This window comes from Salvelinus alpinus, chromosome 18 (assembly GCF_045679555.1).
Source record: "Salvelinus alpinus chromosome 18, SLU_Salpinus.1, whole genome shotgun sequence".
In the NCBI taxonomy this organism is placed as follows: domain Eukaryota; kingdom Metazoa; phylum Chordata; class Actinopteri; order Salmoniformes; family Salmonidae; genus Salvelinus; species Salvelinus alpinus.
In genome coordinates this window covers 31,947,753-31,974,887 of record NC_092103.1, presented here as the reverse complement: position 1 = coordinate 31,974,887, position 27,135 = coordinate 31,947,753, and the positions used below count along the sequence as shown (strand labels likewise).

The 27,135-nt window shown below is 42.0% G+C and overlaps 1 protein-coding gene and 1 long non-coding RNA gene across 5 annotated transcripts in view; one reads left to right on the top strand and one right to left on the bottom strand.

Annotated features, from left to right (window-relative positions):
* ttc33 (tetratricopeptide repeat domain 33) overlaps positions 1-26,929 on the bottom strand; it is a 65,432-nt gene extending 38,503 nt beyond the window's left edge. The window contains exons 1-2 of one of the 4 annotated variants that reach the window (XM_071351012.1): positions 26,843-26,929; positions 26,145-26,363 (exon numbers count right to left, since the gene is read on the bottom strand). In XM_071351012.1, coding sequence (XP_071207113.1) covers positions 26,145-26,362 — 218 coding nt within the window. In that variant the 5' untranslated portion in view covers position 26,363; positions 26,843-26,929. Of the gene's footprint in view, positions 1-26,144; positions 26,364-26,443; positions 26,752-26,788 lie in introns of those variants that run through there. The other 3 variants (XM_071351014.1, XM_071351013.1, XM_071351015.1) reach the window with 3 other exon arrangements.
* On the top strand, positions 16,113-16,815 carry LOC139544191 (uncharacterized). Its single transcript, XR_011668828.1, has 2 exons — positions 16,113-16,346; positions 16,775-16,815. It is a non-coding gene; the product is annotated as an uncharacterized lncRNA (long non-coding RNA).
* Positions 26,930-27,135: the final 206 nt, after the last annotated feature.

Sequence of the window (27,135 nt, the reverse complement as noted above, 5' to 3'; positions counted from 1 at the left end):
CTACAAGCTAGCAGACCGGGGCTAGCAAGCTAGCGGAAGGGCCTTAGAGGGACGTCTCGACGGAGTAAAGTCTGTTTTGGTCTCCGCGTTGGTGACGTCGATAGACCAGTAGTGATGGATTAGTAGGGTTCCGAGTAGCACTATTGGCAAAATAGGCGTAGTGGCCCAAGAAATTGGCCGATGGATCTATACAGCTAACAGTCCAATATGCTCTAGACACCTAGCAGCTAGCGGGCCACGGCTTGCGGATGGGCATTTAGGGGTGGTCGCGATGTAGAGGCCAGTTGAGTACCCCGCTCTCATCCAACACTTCCCACACTGCCCCCACTCGGATGGTATCGCGCCGTCCCAACCTTCGCTCTCTCTCCCCCGCTACTCTCTCCTCTTCCATCCTATCATCTCTTCCCTCTGCTCAAACCTTCTCCAACCTATCTCCTGATTCTGCCTCCTCAACCCTCCTCTCCTCCTTTTCTGCATCCTTTGACTCTCTATGTCCCCTATCCTCCAGGCCGGCTCGGTCCTCCCCTCCTGCTCCGTGGCTCGACGACTCATTGCGAGCTCACAGAACCGGGCTCCGGGCAGCCGAGCGGAAATGGAGGAAAACTCGCCTCCCTGCGGACCTGGCATCCTTTCACTCCCTCCTCTCTACATTCTCCTCTTCTGTCTCTGCTGCTAAAGCCACTTTCTACCACTCTAAATTCCAAGCATCTGCCTCTAACCCTAGGAAGCTCTTTGCCACCTTCTCCTCCCTCCTGAATCCTCCTCCCCCTCCCCCCCCCTCCTCCCTCTCTGCGGATGACTTCGTCAACCATTTTGAAAAGAAGGTCGACGACATCCGATCCTCGTTTGCTAAGTCAAACGACACCGCTGGTTCTGCTCACACTGCCCTACCCTGTGCTTTGACCTCTTTCTCCCCTCTCTCTCCAGATGAAATCTCGCGTCTTGTGCCGGCCGGCCGGCCGCCCAACAACCTGCCCGCTTGACCCTATCCCCTCCTCTCTTCTCCAGACCATTTCCGGAGACCTTCTCCCTTACCTCACCTCGCTCATCAACTCATCCTTGACCGCTGGCTACGTCCCTTCCGTCTTCAAGAGAGCGAGAGTTGCACCCCTTCTGAAAAAACCTACACTCGATCCCTCCGATGTCAACAACTACAGACCAGTATCCCTTCTTTCTTTTCTCTCCAAAACTCTTGAACGTGCCGTCCTTGGCCAGCTTTCCTGCTATCTCTCTCAGAATGACCTTCTTGATCCAAATCAGTCAGGTTTCAAGACTAGTCATTCAACTGAGACTGCTCTTCTCTGTGTCACGGAGGCGCTCCGCACTGCTAAAGCTAACTCTCTCTCCTCTGCTCTCATCCTTCTAGACCTATCGGCTGCCTTTGATACTGTGAACCATCAGATCCTCCTCTCCACCCTCTCCGAGTTGGGCATCTCCGGCGCGGCCCACGCTTGGATTGCGTCCTACCTGACAGGTCGCTCCTACCAGGTGGCGTGGCGAGAATCTGTCTCCGCACCACGTGCTCTCACCACTGGTGTCCCCCAGGGCTCTGTTCTAGGCCCTCTCCTATTCTCGCTATACACCAAGTCACTTGGCTCTGTCATATCCTCACATGGTCTCTCCTATCATTGCTATGCAGACGACACACAATTAATCTTCTCCTTTCCCCCTTCTGATAACCAGGTGGCGAATCGCATCTCTGCATGTCTGGCAGACATATCGGTGTGGATGACGGATCACCACCTCAAGCTGAACCTCGGCAAGACGGAGCTGCTCTTCCTCCCGGGGAAGGACTGCCCGTTCCATGATCTCGCCATCACGGTTGACAACTCCATTGTGTCCTCCTCCCAGAGTGCTAAGAACCTTGGCGTGATCCTGGACAACACCCTGTCGTTCTCAACTAACATCAAGGCGGTGACCCGTTCCTGTAGGTTCATGCTCAACATTCGCAGAGTACGACCCTGCCTCACACAGGAAGCGGCGCAGGTCCTAATCCAGGCACTTGTCATCTCCCGTCTGGATTACTGCAACTCGCTGTTGGCTGGGCTCCCTGCCTGTGCCATTAAACCCCTACAACTCATCCAGAACGCCCCAGCCCGTCTGGTGTTCAACCTTCCCAAGTTCTCTCACGTCACCCCGCTCCTCCGCTCTCTCCACTGGCTTCCAGTTGAAGCTCGCATCCGCTACAAGACCATGGTGCTTGCCTACGGAGCTGTGAGGGGAACGGCACCTCCGTACCTTCAGGCTCTGATCAGGCCCTACACCCAAACAAGGGCACTGCGTTCATCCACCTCTGGCCTGCTCGCCTCCCTACCTCTGAGGAAGTACAGATCCCGCTCAGCCCAGTCAAAACTGTTCGCTGCTCTGGCACCCCAATGGTGGAACAAACTCCCTCACGACGCCAGGTCAGCGGAGTCAATCACCACCTTCCGGAGACACCTTCCGGAGACACCTGAAACCCCACCTCTTTAAGGAATACCTAGGATAGGATAAAGTAATCCTTCTAACCCCTTCTAACCCCCCCCTTAAAAGAGTTAGATGCACTATTGTAAAGTGGTTGTTCCACTGGATATCATAAGGTGAATGCACCAATTTGTAAGTCGCTCTGGATAAGAGCGTCTGCTAAATGACTTAAATGTAAATGTAAATTAAGTCGTAGTCCAGTCGTGAAGGATCAGCGGGGTTCCGTCCCCCGTACCAGCAGTAGAAGGGGTCCGGGTATTGTAGCCCAGGAGTGGCTGATGGGCCTCTTTAGCAAGCCGGGAGAAAAGGGCCTAGCATGGGCTACTTCCAGGCTAATTGTTGCTTGCTCTGGGACCAACATTAGCCAGTACTCGGATAGCAGCTAGCTAGCTGCAAAGATCCAGGTGAAAATGTCCAGAGCTTGCGGTAGGAATCCGGGGATATGGAGAGAAAATAGGTCCGGTGTGCTCTGGTTTGAGTCGCGTTGTACAAACTGGCGAGCACTTTCCGAGCTAAAGGTTAGCTGATGACCGCTAGCAGTGGCCGCTAGCAGCACTGCTAGCTAGTAGCTAGTGAGCTAGCTAGCTTCTGTTGGGGGATTCCGGATTTGAGGTGAATACTTTAGAAAAAAACAGATCTGCACCACATTGGGTGAGGCGGATTGCAGGAGAGTGTTTTGAAATATTTTAAAAAGATACGAAGAAAAATACATAAAAAGACATATACACGGGACACGACAAGATGAGGACAAAGGACGTCTGACTGCTACGCCATCTTGGATCTCAATTCATGTGTGGTTCCCACCATGAAGCATGGAGGAGAAGGTGTGATGGTGTGGAGGTACTTTGCTGGTGACACTGTCTGATTTATTTAGAATTCAAGGCACACTTGACCAGCCTGGCTCCCACAGCATTCTGTAGCGATACACCATCCCATCTGGTTTGCACTTAGTGGGACTAACATTTGTTTTTCAACAGGACAATGACCCAACACACCTCCAGGCTGTGTAAGGGCTAATTGACCAAGAAGGAGAGTGATGGAGTGCTGCATCAGATGACCTGCCCTCCACAATCCCCCGACCTCAACCAAATTGAGATGGTTTGGGATGAGTTGGACCGCAGAGTGAAGGAAAGGCAGCCAACAAGCGCTCAGCATATGTGGGAACTCCTTCAAGAGTTCCCACAGGAATGAGGAAAAGCATTCTTCATGAAGTTGGTTGAGAGAATGCCAAGTGTGCAAAGCTGTCATCAAGGCAAAGGGTGGCTACTTTGAAGAATCTAAAATCAAAAATGAATTTTGATTTGTAAAAAAAGTTATTTCATAGTTTTGATGTCTTCACTATTATTCTACAATGTAGAAAATAGTAAAACATAAAGAAAAAACCTTGAATGAGCAGGCGTGTCCAAACTTTTGACTGGTACTGTACGTGTATCATAATCACATCAATTCATTTGTTATAACAAACTCTGAACACCGTAACACGTGACAGCAAAATGGATGCAGAGGACGTGACAAAGTAACTCGAAATGGGGGAATGTTTACTGGTTACGCAGGAGGTAAAGGGGAACTCTGATGTGTGGAATATATATATATTTTTGTAAAGCCTTTATTACAGCAAAGACGTGAACGTAATTTCCCGAAATGGAACGGTTTTGACCTATTTATTGTTTATGCTAATTATTCAATGATGACTTTGATATTTAAATTTAAAATAAAAAAGCTTGATTGCATTTCACATCATGAATGTCTCGTATGCTGTGTGATGACATGAACGAATGAATGATTGATACAGTAGCCTATATATTGAAATACAGGCCTAAGTAAGTTACAGTATTAAGACTAAACAGCATGTGCTCTTAGGCCTACAGCTCGATGGTGGTTATACAAGGCTGCTATACTAAGCCTACTAATGACAATGACATTACTTATTATAATGATGCTCACAATAATAACAATACGAAGATCAAGGAAAAAGGAAGGTTATTATTATTATAAATATAATTTTCAAAGTGTAAAGTCTTTATTACATCATAGAAAAGATTAAAACAGCCCAATTTGTCAAATTGTTGTATAAGGCTTGGTGCTCACGGAATCAGTAGTGTATCAAACAAACACTCAAACAGGGAACAGAAGCAGGATGTGTTATTTCTGTAGTTATATATGGATGATTTCTAAAGCCAGGCACATTTAACATTAGACTATTGATTAAAGACCAAATTAAGTTGGGGTTTATCTCTCTCCTGACATTTTTTAGACAATTAAGGCAAGGGCCGTTTTCTCGTCTCCCAACCCTACCGCTGCCGCCGCCGCCGCATTGTTCTCAACACCAAAATGCTGGTTAACTTTGTTATTATACTCATAGCAACATTTATTGTATTTAACAAGGCAAGTAGGTTAAGAACAAAATCTTATTTACAATGGCGGCCTACCCCATGCAAAACCTAACCCGGACGACGCGGGGACAATTGTGTGGTGCCCTATGAGACTCCCAATCATGGCCGGTTGTGATACAGCCTGGAATCGAACCAGGGTCTGTAGTGACGCCTCTAGCACTGAGATGCAGTGCCAATTCAACAGCGCACTGATGTGTTTCAAAACCACGGACAGCTACCCTTATCCAACGCGGGAGAAATCGCATTTGTTATCATTGTAGGCTATAGCCTTAAAATAATTGAAATAATATAGCCTAAATAATACATTTTTCGTTCCTTCTTAGGCTCCCTGTCTATTTAGAGTGTTTATATGCTGTTTAATATTTGACATGTTGCCTATTTGAAATGATGAGCGCTTCTTACATTCACCTTTTCATGTTTATTAAAATACTTTTCATTCAAATCATATGTTCACATGTAATAAAAATCTAAAGTATTGTCACCTTTTTCAGCATCTAGCTCTCTCCTCTTGCGATGATAACGACACTGAGCCTTTTTCTAAAATGTTTTATGAGTTGGAGATCTTAGACCATTTTACCACCAGTAAAATCTTTGAAATTGTTGCATGTTGTGTTTATATTTTTGTTCAGTATATATTCAAGCATCAATGTGTACATAGAATTAATTCACAAGTCCAAAAATGTATGTAGCAACTGGAGATTGCCCCTTTAACAAGGGTGACCAAGACCAGTGGACGCAAAATAGCTCTATAACATCAAAGATCCACCATCATATTTTAGGTACTTTCTGAGGTACTTTCTGCACATGTTTCTGTTTTTTGACGCAAACCCCACTACCGGTGTGTGTGGCCAAAGAGCTCCATCTTCATGTCATCTGACCACAAAAATCAACATTTTGCAATGGCCATCTCAGTCTCCGGACTTGAACCCCATTGAAAACCTGTGGTTTGAATTAAAGAGGGCAGTCCATAAGTGCAGGCTAAGGATATCAAGGATCTGGAAAGATTATGTATTAATGTGTTCTCCAATCTCATTAAACATTAAGAGAAAAAGGCTCAGTTTGATTATCCTCGCAATGTGAAGGTGCTGGAGTATTGAAAACATGGATGCCCCTATCTTTTTTATTGATACTGAGCAAATTGTCCTTTTATGTATATCTATTTTTTTACATACAATATAACACAGTATTTGTATTATTTATTTTATACAGTATTTTTTGCTCATCTTAATAAAGAGTGCCAATAATTTGACAAAAAAAAAATTAAGATCTGACTATTTGAACATGTATTCACGTAACTTGATCCTTTAAATGTGTAAAAAAACAGTAACCCCTTGTTTCGAGACTAAATACAGTACAATATCAAAAACTCACATTGTAGACGAACGCTTTGGCTGATTTAAAAAATGTCTTCAGATTGGACCATCAGTAAGGTCAGAGAACAAATACACAAAATGAAATGATACATTTCCGTTATTGACATGAATGGGTTAAATGTCTTTCTCCAAGGGGGTCAGAAAAGACGTCATTGCTGCTATTGACAGAAAACCTTTCAAGCGTCCCTGGACATGTAAACCTAGGTAGGATTAAAATCCCACTCAAAAACTTTTGGTAGCCTACTGTATGGTTACCCTATTTATTTGGAGAATGATTAAAAAGGGTTAATGGATCAAATATGAAAAACATGTTATTGACGTCAAAAGCGTATGATTTAGGATGCCACTGGGACACATTCAATATATGAGTTATACAGTGCATTCGTAAAGTATTCAGACCCCTTGACTTTTTCCACATTTTGTTACGTTACAGCCTTATTCAAAAATGTATTTAAAAAAAAATCCTCATCAATCTACACACAATACTGCATAATGGTATTGTCTTTCTCCCATCTCAACAGAGGAACTCTAGAGCTCTGTCAGAGTGACCATCAGGTTCTTGGTTACCTCCCTGACCAAGGCCAGGCGTCAAGCTCTAGGAAGAGTCTTTACCACAGGTGGACTCCAATCAAGTTGTAGAAACATCAAGGATGATCAATGGAAACAGGATGCACCTAAGCTCAATTTCGAGTTTGTAAATAAAGGTACACATTTTTTATTTTTTATAAATTTGCAAACATTTCTAAAAAACAGTTTTTGCTTTGTAATTATGGGGTATTGTGTGTAGATTGCAGATTTTTTTTGATCCATTTTAGAATAAGGCTGTAATGTAACATAATGTGGGAAAAGTGAAGGGTTCTGAATACTTTCCAAAGGCGCTGTATATTCATTTCTGCCAACCTTTCCATTATAAAGTAGTTGAGAGCCTTCCCAGTTGAATGGCTCCCTCCTCTGGACATATTTGGAAACGCAGCACTTTGGTTGGTCCTCAAAAAGGCCACGCTCGGGTGCGGTTTCAACATGGCTACGTAAAGACGTGTTCTGAGGCCTCTCCACGAAGGGCTGATACTTTTAATGTTTTAACCTTTTAACTATCAAAACAAGAACACATTTTCCACACCTACTGACCCGAGCCACATTCGTGTGGCATTATTGGATATGTCTGGAACCAGGAAAACGATACAAAATGGTAAACAAGAAGACAACGAAGACCAGCAACAACATGGCGGACGCTAAAGTTATAGACATGCTAGTTACCATCTGCGCAGAAATGGCTACACTACGCTCTGATTTCATGACCGAACCTTGCTCCTGTGTCAAATCTAGGAGTTGAAATTATGACCGAAGTCCAGTCAACTATGGCGACACTACAAACAACTATCGCGACACAAACCCCCAAAATAAAGGATATGGAAACGTCGCTGACCGGCTTAACGAATAGGAGACCAAAATTTACGAGCTTACCTCCGAGAACGTTAAGCTAAAGGTTAGTCTAGATGAACAGGTAAACCGTTCCCGGAGAAAGAACATACATGTGGTCGTAATCGCAGAAGGGATGGAAGGGCGCAATCCTACCGAGTTCATGGCCTCTTTCCTGCAAGACGTCTTCTGGGAGGGATGTCTGACAGGCCCCCAGTCAGACAGGGGGCCGCACTCTAGCAGCAAAACCACAGCCTGGTCGCCCTCCCAGAGCAATGCCTACATCTGCCTACATTATTTCTAGACCAAAGAGATAATTATTTGGACGTCCCGCGAACAGCTGAACTACAATGGCAAGTGGATTAATGAAGGCCCACCTACTTTTAATGAAGGCCCACCTTCACAAGGCAGGAGTCAGATTTGGCCTGATACAACCGGCTAAACTGAGGTTTACTTTCTAGGGGGCTAGCCACACATTTGACGACCCCCAGTCTGTGCTCACTTTCTACCGGGACAATATCCACTCTACAGCAGCACAGAACCCAGATCGGTGAAGGTTGCTAGTTATGTTATTAGGGTGCACACATTGTTAGTGTATGGACATGAACGTGAGTAACTTTTTTTTGCCCTAGCTGGGAAGTCAATGCACAGCATACAGATGGCTGATCAAGCACATGATTAGTTGGTGCCTAGACAGACGCCACTCACTTTGGGTTGGAATGGAATCAATAGCATGTCATCCAAGAGCATTAGCTTCCTTGCCATTTATTAATAGCTTTGAAAAGATCCAGGCCTTATCTGACAATTTTACAGTACACTCTTAGCTTGGAAAGATGCAAGGAGGTACTTGCAGATTCCAGACCATATATCACTCCGGTCACCGATTGCCCTTAATCCAGATTTGGATTAAGTATTATTGGACTTCAGGATTGGAAGACGAAGAGTATTGCTGACCTTATGACTTTATTTACTCAGGACATTCTTACATCATTCCAACATATAAAAACTGAGTTTGACACCCCAAACAAAGATTTTTTTTAAGTACCTACAACTTAGACATTTCATAGAGGGTCAGAAGAAAGTCGATAAACTACATTTTCAAATTACTGAAGTTGAAAAACTATTTACGAATCCTACTGTTCGGAGGTTTAATCTCCGACATATATTCTATTTCATTGAACATAAGTGCCTCATCCTATTATGCGTTGAGAGAAGTTTGGGAGAGAGACTTTGGACATACATTTGTTGAGGAAGAATGCGAAATGGTCAACCCCAAATTCACCTCCATAAGCATACAATAACTACATTTCAAATGTTTTCATAGAACCTACTTAACACCTGTCCGCCTTCACAGAATGTTCTCCAATGCATCACATTTATGTTTTAAATGTGAACAGGATACTGGCACCTTCAAGAGAGAATCCTACTCACATAAGATGGTGCCAACAGAGATGGTCGCCTCACTGAGTTCTTAGGAAACTATGTAGTATTATTATCATTTTTTAAATGTATTATTTCTTACATTATTACCCCAGTAAATCTTAAGTCGTATTACATATAGCTGGGAAGAACTATTGGATATAAGAGCAATGTCAACTTACCAACATAACGACCAGGAGTACGGCTTTCCCGAAGCAGATCCTCTGTTCGGACCACCACCCAGGACAATGGGTCTAATTCCAGAAGCCGATCCAAAACAACGGCGCTGCAGAAGGGGCAGACAGAGCGGCCTCCTGGTCAGGCTCCGTAGACGTGCACATTGCCCACCGCTCCTGAGTACACTACTCGCCAATGTCTAGTCTCCTGACAAGGTAGATGAAATTCGAGCAAGGGTTGCCTTCCAGAGAGACATCAGAGATTGTAACATTCTCTGTTTCACGGAAACATGGCTCTCTCAGGATATGTTGTTGGAATCGGTTCAGTCACCGGGCTTCTCCACGCATAGCGCCGACAGAGATAAACACCTCTCTGGGAAGAGGAAGGGCGGGGGTGTATGCTCCATGGTTAACGATTCATGGTGTAATCCATAACAACATACGGAACTCAAGTCCTTCTGCTCACCCGACCTAGAATTCCTTACAATCAAATGCCGGCCATTTTATGTACCAAAATAATTCTTGTCAGTTATAGTCACAGCTGTGTACATTCCCCCTCAAGCGGACACCAAGATAGCCCTCAAGGAACTTCACTGGACTCTGTAAACTGGAAACCATATATCCTGAGGCTGCATTTATTGGAGCTGGGGATTTTAACAAAGCACATTTGAGAACAAGGCTACCTAAACTCTATCAGCATATTGATTGCACTACGCGCAGAGGTAAAACACTCGATCACTGCTACTCTAACTTTCGCGATGCATACAAAGCCCTCCCCAGCCCTCCCTTTGTCAAATCCGACCATGACGCCATCTTGCTCATACCGTCTTATAGGCAGAAACTCAAACAGGATGTACCAGTGACGAGAACCAGTCCACGCTGGTCTGACTAATCGGAAGCCACGCTTCAAGATTGTTTTGATCACGCGGATTGGAATATGTTCCGGTCAGCCTCAGAGAACAACATCGACTTATACGCTGTCTCGGTGAGCGAGTTTATAAAGAAGTGCATTGGAGATGTTGTACCCACCGTGACTATTAAAACCTACCCTAACCAGAAACCGTGGATGGATGGCGACATTCGCGCAAAACTGAAAGCACGACCCACCGCATTTAACCATGGAAAGAGGTCTGGACACAGACGTCACGCTTCCAGACAAACTAAACACCTTCTTTGCCCGCTTTGAGGATAATACAGTGCCACCGTATCCCATCTGGACAAAAGGAATACCTATGTAAGAATGCTGTTCATTGACTACAGCTCAGCATTCAACACCATAGTACCCTCTAAGCTCATCATCAAGCTGGAGGCCCTGGGTCTTAACTACGCCGTGTGCAACTGGGTCCTGGACTTTGTCAGGCCGCCCCCAGGTGGTGAAGGTAGGAAACATCTCCACTTCGCTGACCCTCAACACTGGGGACCCACAAGGGTGCGTGCTCAGCCCGTTCACCCACCCACCTCCAACTTAATCATCAAGTTTGCAGATGACACAAGAGTAGTGGGCTTGATTACCAACAACGACGAGACAGCCTACAGGGAGGAGGGAACTCGTGGTGTGGTGTCAGGAAAACAACCTCTCACTCAACATCAACAAAACAAAAGGAGATGATCGTGGACTTCAGGAAACAGCAGAGGGAGCACCCCTGATCCACATCGAAGGGACAGCAGTGGAGAAGGTGGAAAGTTTTAAGTTCCTCAGCGTACACATCACGGACAAACTGAAATGGACCACCCACACAGACAGCGTGGCGAAGAAGGCGCAACAGCGCCTCGTCAACCTCAGGAGGCAGAAGAAATTTGGCTTGTCACCCAAAACCCTGACAAACTTTTACAGATGCAAAATCGAAAGCATCCTGTTGGGCTGTATCACAGCATGGTACGGCAACTGCACCGCCCTCAACCGCAAGGCTCTCCAGAGGGTGGTGTAGTCTGCACAACGCATCACCAGAGACAAACTACCTGCCCTCAATGAAACCTACAGCACCCGATGTCACAGGAAGGCTAAAAAGATCATCAAGGACAACAACGACCCAAGCCACTACCTGTTAAACCACTACCATCCAGAAGGCAAGGTGCAGGTGCATCAAAGCTGGGACCGAGAGACTGAAAAACAGCTTCTATCTCAAGGCCATCAGACTGCTAAACAGCAACCACTAACTCAGAGAAGCTGCTGCCTACATTGAGACACAATCACTGTCCACTTTAATAAATGGATCACTAGTCACTTTAAACAATGCCACTTTAAATAATGCCGCTTCAATAATGTTTACATATCTTACATTACTCATATCACATGTACAGTCATGGCTAAAGTTTTGAGAATGTGAAAATTAATATTTGTGTCAAAGTCTGCTGCCTCAGTTTGTATGATGGCAATTTGCATATACTCCAGAATGTTATGAAGAGTGATCAGATGAATTGGAATTAATTGCAAAGTCCCTATTTGCCATGCAAATGAACTGAATTCCCAAAAAACATTTCCACTGCATTTCAGCCCTGCCACAAAATGACCAGCTGACATCATGTCAGTGATTCTCACACAGGTGTGAGTGTTGACGAGGACAAGGCTGTAGATCACTCTGTCATGCTAATTGAGTTCAAATAACAGATTGGAAGCTTCAAAAGGTGGGTGGAGCTTGGAATCATTGTTCTTCCTCTGTCATCCATGGTTACCTGCAAGGAAACGTGTCATCATCATTGCTTTGCACAAAAAGGGCTTCACAGGCAAGGATATTGCTGCCAGTAAGATTGCACCTAAATCAACCATTTATCGGATCATCAAGAACTTCAAGGAGAGCGGTTCAATTGTTGTGAAGAAGGCCTTCAGGGCGCCCAAGAAAGTCCAGCAAGCACCAAGACCATCTCCTAAAGTTGATTCAGCTGAGGGATCGGGGCACCACCAGTGCAGAGCAGGTGTAGCAGGCAGGTGTGAGTGCATATGCACACACAGTGAGGCGAAGTCTTTTGGAGGATGGCCTGGTGTCAAGAAGGGCAGCAAAGAAGCCACTTCTCTCCAGGAAAAACATCAGGGAAAGACTGATATTCTGCAAAAGGTACAGGGATTGGACTGCTGAGGACTGGGGTAAAGTCATTTTCTCTAATGAATCCTCTTTCCGATTGTTTGGGGCATCTGGAAAAAAGCTTGTCCGGAGAAGACAAGGTGAGCGCTACCATCAGTCCTGTGTCATGCCAACAGTAAAGCATCCTGAGACCATTCATGTGTGGGATTGCTTCTCAGCCAAGGGAGTGGGCTCACTCACAATTTTGCCTAAGAACACAGCCATGAATAAAGAATGGTACCAAAACATCCTCCGAGAGCAACTTCTCCCAACCATCCAGGAACAGTTTGGTGACGAACAATGCATTTTCCAGCATGATGGAGCACCTTGCCATAAGGCAAAAGTGATAACTAAGTGGCTCGGGGAACAAAACATCGATATTTTGGGTCCATGGTCAGGAAACTCCCCAGACCTTAATCCCATTGGGAACTTGTGTTCAACCCCTCAAGAGGCGTGTGGACAAACAAAAACCCACAAATTCTGACAAACTCCAAGCATTAATTATGCAAGAATGGGCTGCCATCAGTCAGGATGAGCCCAGAAGTTAATTGACAGCATGCCAGGGCGGATTACAGAGGTCTTGAAAAAGAAGGGTCAACACTGCAAGTATTGACTCTTTGCATCAACTTCATGTAATTGTCAATAAAAGCCTTTGACACTTATGAAATGCTTGTAATTATACTTCAGTGTTCCAAAGTAACATCTGACAAAAATTTCTAAAGACACCGAAGCAGCAAACTTTGTGGAAATTAATATTTGTGTCATTCTCAAAACTTTTGGCCACGACTGTATATACTGTATTTTATACCATCTATTGCACCTTGCCAATGCCGCTCGGCCATCGCTCATCTATATACTTAAATGTACATATTCTCATTTCACCTCTTTAGATTTGTTTGTATTAGGTAGTTGTTGGGGAATTGTTAGATTACTTGTTAGATATTACGGCACTGTCGGAACTAGAAGCACAAGTGTAACAAGTAACAATTGCTTAACACTATGGGCTACTGTATGCTTAAGCTTAAACTCTATTGGACCAGTTAGGTTCCCTACTTGAGCAGTAGGGAGAAATGAAAACCACACAATTGAATAATTTAGGAAAATGATGCAGGCATTTATTTTGTAAATAAAAATACTTACAAAAAATGAATCACCTTGAGTAAATATTGATATGTGAAATTTGTACAATGAGCTCAATATGAATGAAATACATCAATAGTAAAATAGACTTAGATATCGGCCATATATCCTGCCTATAGTTTACTAGCGTGCACCCAACTATCTTAATCTGAGGGTCTCTCAGATTTCAATGTTCAAAGTTCAATAGCAATACAATAAACATGAATCCACAGAAAAACACAACACAATTCACAAATACTGACTTATAAACCACTATGACATGGAATCAAATGTGAGTGACTGCCTATCAATAAACACTGTAAGGTGTTTAAGTGTGGCATGTGCTTATAACAATCCCACTGCAATGTATGATGCAATGATGTCTTGCAAGAAATCCTACCACACCGTAGTATGGTAGTGCAATTTCAGTGTTATCTAAGGAAAATAAATCTTGCATGCAAATCTTCCTATCGATGTCCTGGTTTCGGGTGGCTTGCCATCCTTGGTGGAACTAAATCTATACTCAAAAAAGCTGACCAAATCCTGGCGTCAATCTTTCCCTCAATCCCCTCAGCACGTTTGTATAAATAAGTGAGTATTAATATCCAGTTCTCTTTTTTTTGTTCAGTTTTATACAACTTCTCAACGATTTGAAACATAGTTTTTCTTTCATGGAATGGCGGTAGCTCTTTATCAACACATTGGCACCGACTGGTGTATAACGTGAGGTTAGGAGAGGGACTAAGAGAATATTGAGTTTTGATTGGGTCAAAATAAGCTGCTCATCATGCAGCTTCTGACAGCTGATTTGTAACAGCTGTGAACTTAAACATATCAATAGCAATATAGTATAATATGATTGGTTACTGGAATCTCACTCGTAACGATAAGTATTCAACATTAGCGGACCTGTGTTACACCAGCATTTCACTAAACTCGCATTAACATCTGCTTACCATGTGTATGTGACCAATACAATTATTTGATTTGATTCCTGCATGTTTTAGCAGAATCCAGTCTTATTGGAATGATATTAATTTACACATCCAGAAGATCTTGAGTAGACAATTTGCTTTTTCACCAAATGTATATTTGTTCTACTTTGATTGTAATGTTGTGTTAGATCTTGACTCTGAACATCTGTTCAATACCCTTGTTTTCTTAGCCAAAAAATACATATTGTTATTATGGTCCACCCCTGAAGTTCCATATGCGAGAATGTGGCTTTCTCAAGCTACTGCTATCCTACCTCTAGAGAAACTTACCTTTGATTTACACCAGAAGTCTGACACATTTTGGAAAAGCTGGTCTCCATTGTGGTTCTATGTAGAAAACCTCCCATTAATGCCCCATGTTATAATTGTGATGTTTGCATATTTTTTTATGACTGCCTTTTTGTATAATGTTTTGCTCTATCCTTATTCATTTTATTGTACTTGGTCTGTGTGGTGCACTTTGTTTGGTTGTCTGTGTAACCCCTGTTAAAATAAAATAACATTCTAATAGAAGGATAATTTTAAAAAAAAGGCCACGCTCATAAGGCCAGAATTGATTACTTCAAGAAGCTGATGCTCGCTGACATTTCAGGGAACAGGGACAAGAGCATTGATGAGGATCACAGTAAATTTCCTGTATTGGTCTCAGGGTTAGATGTTTGCGCAGATCCAGTCTAACTAAATGAGAGATCCATCCATGGCAGAGAGCTCTTCCTTTATAGAGCCATTCTTCACAGGCCCTGGCACCAGTCTGCTGGGAGCCTCGACCGCTGGCACCAGTCTGCTGGGAACATCGACCACTAGCACCAGTCTGCTGAGAGTCTAGACCCCTGTCTGCGTCACTCACAGACCCTGGCACCAGTCTGCTGGGAGCCCGAATCCCTGCCTGCGTCACTTACAGGCACTCCTGCAGCAGTTCCAAAATGTCAGTTGCGAAATGGGTCCCAGCCAAAGGGAATGTCAGAACAGTCAGAGTGACTGTGTGTGCGTCTGGCCAGCATGTTGACGGAGGATTACTCTGCAGCATCTGGGCTTAAGCTTGTCAAACAATCTGATTAGTGAACGTCCGATCTCATGGAACATTGCCTTGACATGAACACACACTAGCGATGCACATATTGGTCAATTTTGCTGCTGACTAACCGACCCTCATTAACCGGTCAACAAACGGTAAAAAAAAAGCCCAAACAGTAAAATGACATGATCAACAGAAAATACTATGCATGCATAAAAGTAACGGACATATCTCATTAAGAGCTTAAAGGGTAGGAAGCATAAACTTAACCAAATGTAACATATGGATTTGCATTAGAACACACATCAAAACACCCAATGCAAAGTTACCTCACTTTTGTGTTATTCCAGTTATTCCATAAAACTATTCAGAAATCCAAAGAATGCCAAAAAACATTTGCAGGGTGTTACGTAATATGGAGGGCCCGTCAAACCAGCCTATTTCCTATAATGTAAGCGCCAACAGTAATATCTTCAAATGAAAAACTTCAAATTTAACCAAATCGTTTGAACTTATGACTACTGGTTTCAATAACATTTTCTGCCAACTTACAAGGAAAAACTTTATAAATACAATTTTACAAATCAGCTTGCAAGGCTGCTAGCCAACCAGCCTGCTAACGTTAGCTCTACTAGCCTGCTAACCATACGTATGCGCGGCGAGATTAAGTCAGTTTGTGCTGCCATCCTGTTAGAAGGTAACAGATTATTTTATTACAATAGTTAAAATGGATTTTCATTGTGTTCCATGATGTTATTTGCCCCCTAGTGGAGCTTTCTGGTACTTAGAGTGTACACAAACAGGAAGTAGAGAATTCGTTCTGCACGCTTAGAAGCAGCTAAAAACAACGCCACGGTGCAAGTCTTTCAGTGTAGTTATTTCTTGTCACGCTTCAGCCTTGGAAAATATTTGTTTGTAAGTTCGATTCAAGCATTTAGCTAATGATGATAATCTTGTTATTGATAGAGTTTCTTACATATCAATGTTGGTTGGTTGCATTTACTCACAAATTGCAATGCCTTTCATGTATGATGTTAGCTGTATTACTTTGCTCGTGCGTCATGCAAACGAATTGTAAAATATACAATACTGTATTTTTGTTACTGTTTCTAGTGTAATATGCCTTGTTATTCTACATAGATGGTTGTACATTATTAGAGTAATGAAAGGAGTTAGTCAATTACCATATGAGAAAGCAATTAGCTATATGGTTTGGCATCATGCCAGATGCATGGTACCGTAGCACGTGCTTTGTATTCATGCAACTTCAAATGTATAATGTACAGCTACAGTATGTTGGTGTGAATTGAATACTAAAGTATATTCTTTTCTGTGTTTTGCAGTTTTACAACATAAACGTTTACAATATATTCATTCAAGAAAAGTTACGCCTTGGGAGTTTTATTGAAGACTTAGTTGTTAGCTATCTGTCTAGTTTTGCATGGGAACGCAACTCAAGGGCAGAATACAGTTGCTATCAACACCTAAGTTACAGCTAAATTAAAGTAAACCAAAAAGGTTTTGGAAATACAGTACGAGTCAAAAGTTTGGACAAACCTACTCATTCTATTTATTTTAATCATTTTTTACTATTTTCTACATTGTAGAACAATAGGGAAGACATCAAAACTATGAAATAACACATATGGAATCATGTTGTAACCAAAAAGGTGTTGATTCTTCAAAGTAGCCACCCTTTGACTTGATGACAGCTTTGCACTCTCTTGGCATTCTCTCAACCAGCTTTACCTGGAATGCTTTTCCAAGTGTTCCCACATATGCTGAGCACTTGTTGGCTGCTTTTCCTTCACTCTGTGGTCCAACTCATCCCAAACCCCCTCAATTTGGTTGAGGTCGGGGGATTGTGGAGGCCAGGTCATCTGATGCAGCACTCCATCACTTTCCTTCTTGGTCAAATAGCCCTTATACAGCCTGGAGGTGTGTTGGGTCATTGTTCTGTTGAAAAACAAATGGTAGTCCCACTAAGCGCAAAGCAGATTTGATGGCGTATGCTGCAGAATGCTGTGGTAGCCATGCTGGTCAAGTGTGCCTCGAATTCTAAATAAATCACAGACAGTGTCACGAGCAAAGCATCCCCACACCATAACACCTCCTCCTCCATGCTTCAAGGTGGTAACCACACATGCGGAAATCATCTGTTCACCTACTCTGCGTCTCACAAAGACACGGCGGTTAGAACCAAAAATCTCAAATTTGAACTCATCAGACTAAAGAACAGATTTCCAACATTCTAACGTCCATTGCTCGTGTTTCTTGGCCCAAGCAAGTCTCTTCTTCTTATTGGTGTCCTTTAATAATGTTTTTTTTTGTTACAGCAATTTGACCATGAAGGCCTGATTCATGCAGTCTCCTCTGAACAGTTGATGTTGAGTTTAGAGGTCGACCGATTAATCGGAACGGCCGATTAATCGGGGCCGATTTCAAGTTTTCATAACAATCGGAAATCGGTATTTTTGGGCGCCGATTTGCCCAAATTGTTTTTTACACCTTTATTGAATCTTTATTTAACTAGGCAAGTCAGTTAAGAACACATTCTTATTTTCAATGACGGCCTAGGAACGTTCTGCCTCGTTCAGGGGCAGGGTAGGGTCAGGGTATAGGGTATATGTCAGGGTATATGCAACAGTTTGGGCCGCCTGGCTCTTTGCGAACTAATTTGCCAGAATTTTACGTAATTATGACATAACATTGAAGGTTGTGCAATGTAAGAGGAATATTTACACTCATGGATGCCACCCGTTAGATAAAATACGGAACGGAATAAACGTTTTGTTTTCGAGGTGATAGTTTCCGGATTAGTCAAAGGTATATGGTTTAGAGAGAAATAGTCGACGCGTTATAATTCCTGTAATAACTTGCGGCTGAACTCGAAAGGGGTTCCTTTGTTATTTTACCGTTCATGTCTTCCATAGAGAATGTCTTGATCTACTTCAAATAAGGTCTGTGTTATGTGCAGGCTTAAACCGCCTCGACGTTTTGATACCCGTGTAAATCTCACTAGGATAAGGTTACGTTTGTCAACATATTTTCATAAATCCACTCTACAATTTTTTTTTATCTTCGCTTATATTTAGCCAATATTGATCAGAGTTACCTTGTCCTATGGATATCTACACAGTTATAAAATTGGAAAGCCTACACGAAACACAGACCTTCTTTTAAGTGAATCTAAAAATATACTATGGAATAAATGAAGGAACCGCTTTTCAGATTTTGCTAGGTGTCATGGGAATTATGACTCGCACTTTGGTCGTCAATTCTTACCATGCCCATTATTAAAATAGGATTTCCTGCACATAGAAATGACAGTTTTTGTTTTCAACATTCATCACAGGTAACTTAAACTCTATTTTTATTCAAACAGTTGAGAGTATTTGTCTCCTAAGCAGACTCTTCAGTATCATTGTCACTTCAGAGCTGTGTGTGTGTATTTATGTATTATATTAAGTTAAAATAAAAGTGTTCATTGTTCATTCAGTAATGTTGCAATTGTCATTATTACAAAAATATGTGTGTGTGTGTATGATTTATATATATATATATATAAAAAATGTATTTTTATAAAATCGGCCGATTAATCGGTATCGTCTTTTTTTGTCCTCCAATAATCTGTATTGGTATCGGCGTTGAAAAATCATAATCGGTCGACCTCTAGTTGAGATGTTTTATGTCTGAAGCATTTATTTGGGATGCAATTTCTGAGGTTGGTAAATCTAATGAACTTATCCTCTGCAGCAGAAGTAACTCTAGGTCTTCCTTTCCTGTGGCAGTCCTCATGAGAGCCAGTTTCATTATAGCACTTGAAGGTTTTTGCGACTGCACTTGAAGAAACTTTCAAAGTCCTTGACATTTTCCGGATTGACTGAGCTTCATGTCTTCAAGTAATGATGGACTGTCATTTCTCTTTGCTTATTTCAGCTGTTCTTGCCAAAATATGGACTTGGTCTTTTACCAAATAGGGCTATTTTCTGTATATCACCCCTACCTTGTCACAACACAACTGATTGGCTCAAACGCAATAAGAAGGAAACTAATTACACAAATTAACAAGGCACACCTGTTAATTGAAATGCATTCAAGGTGACTACCTCATGAACCTGGTTGAGAGAATGCCACAAGTGTGCAAAGCTGTCATCAAGGCAAAGTGTGGCTACTTCGAAGAATCTGAAATATAAAATATATTTTGATTTGTTTAACACTTTTTTGGTTACAACATGATTCCATGTGTGTTATTTCATAGTTTTGATGTCTTCACTGTTATTCTACAATGCAGAACATAGTAAAACATAAATTAAAACCCTTGAATGAGAAGGTGTCCCCAAACTTTTGACTGGTATTGTATTTCTTGCCACCCATTCTAAAACTGACTGCAGCGCTTTGTTAAGTGTTGTAGTGATTTCACTTGCTGTGGTAGTTATGTGTAGAGTGTTGAGCCATCAGCATACACAGACACACAGGCTTTACTCAGAGCCAGTGGCAGGTCATAGTAAAGATTGAAAAAGGTAAGGGGCCTAGACAGCTGCCCTGGGGAATGCCTGACTATCTGTATTATGTTAGAGAGGCTTCCATTAACAAAGACCCGCTCACGATCCACAATATATCAGAGGACGTAAAGCCATAATACATACATTTTTTCTAGAAGCAGATTATGATCGATAATGTCAAAAGCCGTACTGAAGTCTAACAAAACAACCTCCAGTCTTTTTATTATCAATTTCTTTTAACAAATCATTCAGTTGTGTAAGTCCCTTACATGTTAAACGCCCTTCCCTATAAGCGTGCTGAAAATCTGTTGTTTATTTGTTTACTGTGAAATAGCATTGTATCTGGTAAAACACAATCTTTTCCAAAAGTTTAGTAAGGGTTGGTAACAGGTTGATTGTTCGGCTGTTTGAACCAGTAAAGGGTGCGTTGCCAATCTTGGGTAGCAGAATTACTTTTGCTTCACTCCAGGCTTGAGGGCAGTAGTTTGCGATTTTTTTTAGGTCGTTTCAATTCAATGATTAAAAAAACAACACTATTTTCGATTTTGATTATTTTAAACATTAAATGCACTATACATTATGTGGGTTGGATGCTGTAACAACAAAGAATATAAAAAAAATAAAAAAATGTCCCATGATGGTAGTTACTGCTCATTATGCTTATCATTAAGCTGCCCATTATGCTTAACATTACTTTAATAAAATATTTCAGTTGTCTATATTAAATTTGTTTTATTTGATGACTTCATTCCAAGTCATCATCTCATCTCTATAGAGCCGCTGCTTATGCTGTCTGACAAAATCACTATTTTAATAGGCCTAGTTCTTCAAAGTAAACAGGGCATACTTTTATGTCTGCTGAATACCAACTGTCTATAAATCACTTAGATCATGTATTTCCTGGTAAAAATACCTCGCTGACAGCGCATTCTTCTGGTCGCTTACGTAGCAGGCATAAAAGAAACACATACCGGACTCGTAACTGTGCAATGGATTATGCTCATTGTTGTTAATTATTACGTTTTCTGCACTAAACTATGTAGAACATTGCCTGCTGGAAACAACAACTCCCTAGTACATTGCACAGTTCAAGCTGGATCTGATTTATATCTAAAGAAACTGCAGTAAAATGTGCGCATTAAGCCCACATAAATTATTATTATTTATTTTAATAATTTAATTCAAATAACTGAACAAAATGGAACTGAAATAGTTGAACCAATGTCGGTCAATTAGTTGTTTAAAAAACGATTCATCCCTCAGCACTAGAGCGGGCACACTTTCCTGTAGGCTTAGATTGAAGAGATGGCAAATAGGAGTGGCAATATCTTCAGCTATAATCCTCAGTAATTTTCCATCCAAGTTGTCAGACTCAGGTGGCTTGTCATTTTTTATTTAAAAAATAGTCTATCATCTCTTCCACACTCACTTTACGGAATAAAACATTACAATGTTTGTCTTTCATAATTTTGTCAGTTATGCATGAATGTGTAGGATCAGAATTTGTTGTAGGCATGTCATGCCTAAATTTGCTAATCTTGCCAATGAAAAAAATCATTAAAGTAGTTGGCAACGTTAGCCAGCTGGAACTAGCTAGGTAGCACCGATTCTCCATATGAAGTCGAGAAATAGTGCATTGTGGGTAGTTCCAAAGTTATCCGGAAATAAGTTAATAAATATGTAAAAACGCTAAAACATAGTCTTTGACCATAGTGTGTTGTTATTTTGGCAGTAAAAAAAAAGAAATCATGTTTCCTACCCTTTAATGAAAGCATGCAACAATAGCAAGCCTTTCGTCTCACAGTCAAAGCGGTATAACCTATTATTGAACATGCAACTCCAGTAATGAAGCAGCTAACTAAACATAATTTTCAAACATTTGTCAAAAATCCATTTGTGGGAAAACACAGTTCTAATGAGCCTACCTATTGCGAGTGGTTCCATATATGATAGAGATAAAAAATCTCCTTTAGAAACTTAGAAAGGAGGTGAATCTAATAGCAACTAGGATGGGTTGTTAATATGACTAGGATTGTGACTTGGCTTCTGGGCAACAAAAGAAAGTTGATATGAAAATCAATATAATAGGAGAGAAATGCTGGTCTTTATAAAATAATTGCCTCCACGTTTCTATGGTTGGATTTTGGCTACTCTGAAGCAACGTAAGACATGCCTCATTATTTGAAGTAATGTCAAATGTTTAGGTTTCAAACAATTGTACTGCCTCAAGCTCACATTGCAAAGTGGTGCGTGATGAGCTGAAGCCTGCCTGCCTGCCTTCCATTGCCTATAGCCTATGCACTTGAATGACAAAAATAAAAATATGATCTCTTTATAAATCGGTGCAATGAACAGTTTTAACACATGGTTGGATTTAGAATTGTTATTTATTGAGCAATGACTGGGCTTATAAAAATCACATGTTTTGAGGAGCTGCTCACCTTGACAGATGATAGCCTAGTTTGAGGAGCAGAATAGCCTATGTATGCTGTGCGTGTGTGATAAATATATTGAACAAAAATATAAATGCAACTGGTAAAGTGTTAGTCCCATGTTTCATGAACTGAAATAAAAGATCAGACATTTTCCATACGCACAAAAAGTTTATTTCTCTCAAAATCTGCACAAATTTGTTTACATCCTTGTTAGTGAGCATTTCTCCTTTGCCAAGATAATCCATCCACCTGACAGGTGTGGCATATCAAAAAGCTGATTAAACAGCATTATCATTACACAGGTGCACCTTGTGCTGGGGAAAAAAGGCAACTCTAAAATGTGCAGTTGTCACACAACACAATGCCACATATGTCTCAAGTTTTGAGGGAGCGTGCAAATGGCATGCTGACTGCAGGAATGTTCACCAGAGCTGTTGCCAGAGAATTTAATGTTAATTTCTCTACCATAAGCCTCTTCCAACGTCGTTTTAGAGAATTTGGCAGTATGTTCAACCGGCCTCACAATCGCACACCACATGTAACCACGTCAGCCTAGGACCTCCACATGCGGCTTCTTTACCTGCAGGATCATCTGACAGCTGATGAAACTGTGGGTTTGTACAACCAAAGAATTTCTGCACAAATGGTCAGAAACTGTCTCCGGAAAGTTCATCTGTGTGCTCGTCGTCCTCACAAGGGTCTTGGCCTGACGGCAGTTCGGCAACGTAACCGACTTCAGTGGGCAAATGCGCACCTTTGATGGCTACTGGCACGCTGGAGAAGTGTGCTATTTACGGATGAATCCAGGTTTCAACTGTACTGGACAGATGGCAGACAGTGTGTATGGTGTCGTGTGGGCGAGTGATTTGCTGATGTCAACATTGTGAACAGAGTGCCCCATGGTGTTGGTGGGGTTATGGTATGGGCAGGAATAAGCTACAGACAACGAACACAATTGCATGTTATCGATGGCAATATGAACGCACAGAGATACCGTGATGAGATGCTGAGGCCCATTGGCGAGCCATTCATCCGCCGCCATCACCTCATTTTTCAGTATGACAATGCACAGCCCCATGTTGCAAGGATCTGTAAACAATTCCTGGATGCTGAAAATGTCCCAGTTCTTCCAAGGCCTGCATACTCACCAGACATGTCATCCATTGAGCATGTATGGGATGCTCTGGATCAACATGTATGACAGTGTGTTTCAGTTCCTTCCCATACCCAGCAACTTCCCATTGAGAGTGGGACACAATTCCACAGGCCACAACCAACAGCCTGATCAACGGAGATGTGTCACGCTGCATGAGGCAAATGGTGGTCACACCAGATACCGACTGGTTTTCTGATCCACAAGTGTAAGATACATGATGACCAGCAAAAATACATGCGCCAATTTAATTCCACTACAATATGCAAATAAACCTATATACTGATAAGCATGACCGGTCAAATGTGACTTGTTTCAGGAAACTAGGCGCATGTCTAGTTTCCTTCACAGGAGAAGCATTTGAATGTAAACATGCAGAAATGCCTTCTGGAACATGTGAACTTTCATGTGCCTTAATAACAAACTTCTATGCCGTCTGTAAATATAAATAAAATTGTTCAAATTATGAGCATAGTTGGTTTAGCCACAGAAAAAGACAGGAAACTTCCCGCTAGCCATGATTGGCTGAGATAATGGATGGAGAGATGAGATGAGAGATGAGTTCGGATTGGTATGCCACGTAGGACGCTTCTGTCTATAACATGAGCTGCTCAGTATTTGTAGGTAATTCTTTCTAATGCAGCTTTTTTTTTAAAGATATCACGAAGAACTGCAAAAGTGTTTCTCTCCTCTTTCTGGAGGACAGAGTTTTGATTCTGGCATTGTACAAAACAACTGTCTCTTCAAACTAGGCCAACGAGAGTGTCCAAGTTCTAAAATTTTCAGGTAGAATGCCCTGCTTTTATTTCGTCACACTCAGAACCGTAAAGTTATTTTCTGTAATTAGCTCGCCATTAACTTGTAAATAACGATCTTGTTGTGAGTTTATTTTCCTGTAATAATAAACACAAATTAGCTTAAGTTATTTGAACTGACTAGCCAGCTAACTTAACTTTAGATAGCTAGCTAACTAACAAGCTAGAAACGAACCAAAACATTGCTTAGAAAGTTGCTTTTAGTTGCCTGGTTTGCTAGATTGACATATGCTCCAGAGCAACGCAGCGGTCTAAGGCACTGCATCTCTGTGCAAGACGCGTCACTACAGTCCCTGGTTCGAATCCAGGCTGTATCACATCCAGCCGTAATTTGGAGTCGGCGCACAATTGGCCCAGCGTTGTCTGGGTTTGGCCGTCATTCTAAAAAAGAATATTTTCTTAACTGACTTGCCGAGTTAAAAAAAAAATTAAATGCTAAATTCATTTTTAAAACGGATGGGTTTATTGGTGTTAAAATACACCAGTTACTATTTTTGACCACCAGGCTGCTGATGTTTTGCAGCCTGTAGTTTTTCTGTTATTACTTTTTCATAACAACAAAAAGTTTGATGTCGGTCGACAATAGAATGTTCATGATGTCACTGCGACAACTGTATATGTATATTCTTTTGTCTTGAAATCTTTGGTTGTTTGGCACACATGTGAATCCTTAAAGAAATGGGTGGGGCTCAGGCTTAAGAGGGTGTGAATGAAAAGCAGAATTACTTTCCCATTAATCATCAGCTGTAGTGTATGATATACAATTTTCTAGCTCTAAGTCTCTACTTTTATCCAATGTAAAAAAAATATTAATAATAATTCAAATTTTGCTACATAAGACCGATTTGAGCAGGTTGGTCACAAATGTATTTTCAGTAGCTAACCGATTAATATCTCTAACACACACACGGAGTTTATGTCCATCCCTCTCTGGGTCCTATGATGTCCCTCTCTAGGTTTAGTTGCAGTTAGGATGAGATGCAGCCCAAGGCTCACACGGAACCCAAACCGGCTGTGCGCGTGCGCCATCATGCGCTATCGTGCATAAATGTATTTTGCCCCCCCCCCCCCCCCCCACACCAAACGCGATCACGACACGCAGGTTAAAATATCAAAACAAACTCTGAACCAATGACATTAATTTGGGGACAGGTCAAAAAGCATTAAACTTGTATGGCAATTTAGCTAGTTAGCTTGCACTTGCTAGCTAACGTTAATTTGTCCTATTTAGCTAGCTTGCTTTTGCTAGCTAATTTGTCCTGGGATATAAACATTGAGTTGTTATTTTACCTGAAATGCACAAGGACCTCTACTCCGACAATTAATCCACACATAAAACGGCCAACCGAATCATTTCTAGTCATCTCTCCTCCTTCCAGGCTTTTTCATCGTTTAAATTATATGGTGATCGCATCTAAACTGTCATAGTATTACCACGACTACTGGCAAAACAGTTCGTCTTTCGATCACCCACATGGGTATAACCAATGAGGAGATGGCACGTGGGTACCTGCTTCTATAAACCAATGAGGAGATGGGAGAGGCAGGACTTGCAGCGCAATATGCGTCAGAAATAGGAATGAGTTCTATTTTAGCTCTTGGCGTCATAGACGCTCGTTGGCTTGCGCGAGCAGTGTGGGTGCAATAATTTAATAACATGGACGCACGCGACGTGTCCGGTCTGGTCAGCATGTTACATTAAAAGACACGTCCACAAAATGTGCCATTATACCTATCTTGAGTTGGTACTCTTGCCAAAAATGAAACAAGACCATCAGGACCATAGACAAAGCCGTCACCCTCACCTGCCCTCTTGTGCCAGCACCGTCCCCTCCTCCTTCAGCCTGTTGCCCTTCGCAGCGCAGTCCTCCAGGAGGACTTCACGGCGCCGCTTGATTGCATGTAGCCAGTCCACCTCGTCCACTCCATCCTCCTCTGGCTTCTCCGCCGCGGCTTCAAACTGCTGCACCGCTGCCTTGCACACCCGCTCGCCCACTTTCCTCTTCCAGCCGAACGAAGCCATCCTGTACAGAAATGATAGTAAATTAGCTGTAGGCTTGTAAAACCTCAGCATACAAATAGCTCGCTACTACTGCTAACATACACTTGAGACTTGTAACCTGAAGTTTGGGATGCCAGTCAGGTTTCTTGACGTTGAATTAGGTAGCTAGCAAGCATGTACGTTGAAAGGGAAGGGCTATACGGATACTCTTACGTGCAAACCAACTAGCCAAAATCTCAATCTGATCATTACCTTAACTTCAACCAAACCATTAACCCTGACCCTAACCTAGATAATTTGAACAATTCTGAAAATAACGTTAAATATCGGTTTGTACGTCAGGAGTGTCATAGCTAGCATGCTAACGTTAGCTAGCTATACGCTGGCTAGCAAATAGGTACAAGCGCTAACGTTTGTTAACCTGGATAACTGTAACTAATTCTTTACCAAATGCATTTTATTTAACGTGTGGCTGGATATATTTGGTTAAAACGCAGTTACCTATGCTGCTGGAGCTATTGCTACGTTTTCAACTTTCGAATTAACCCGGAAGCTCTTGTGATTGTAAACACAAATATAAAGGGACAGTACCGATATTTTGAAGTCATTTGCAGGGTGTATGATATGAACAGCACAGCTATTTCGAAAAGTCTGGTCTAGAATATCTGTGTTTGGCAGTCTTCCTCTTTTGTCAGTTATAAGTAGATAGCTCTGCTTTTCAAACACATCTGTAGTTGTAGACATGGAATCACTGGCCTCTTTTTAATAATGGAACACTAGGCACTGCTTTACTC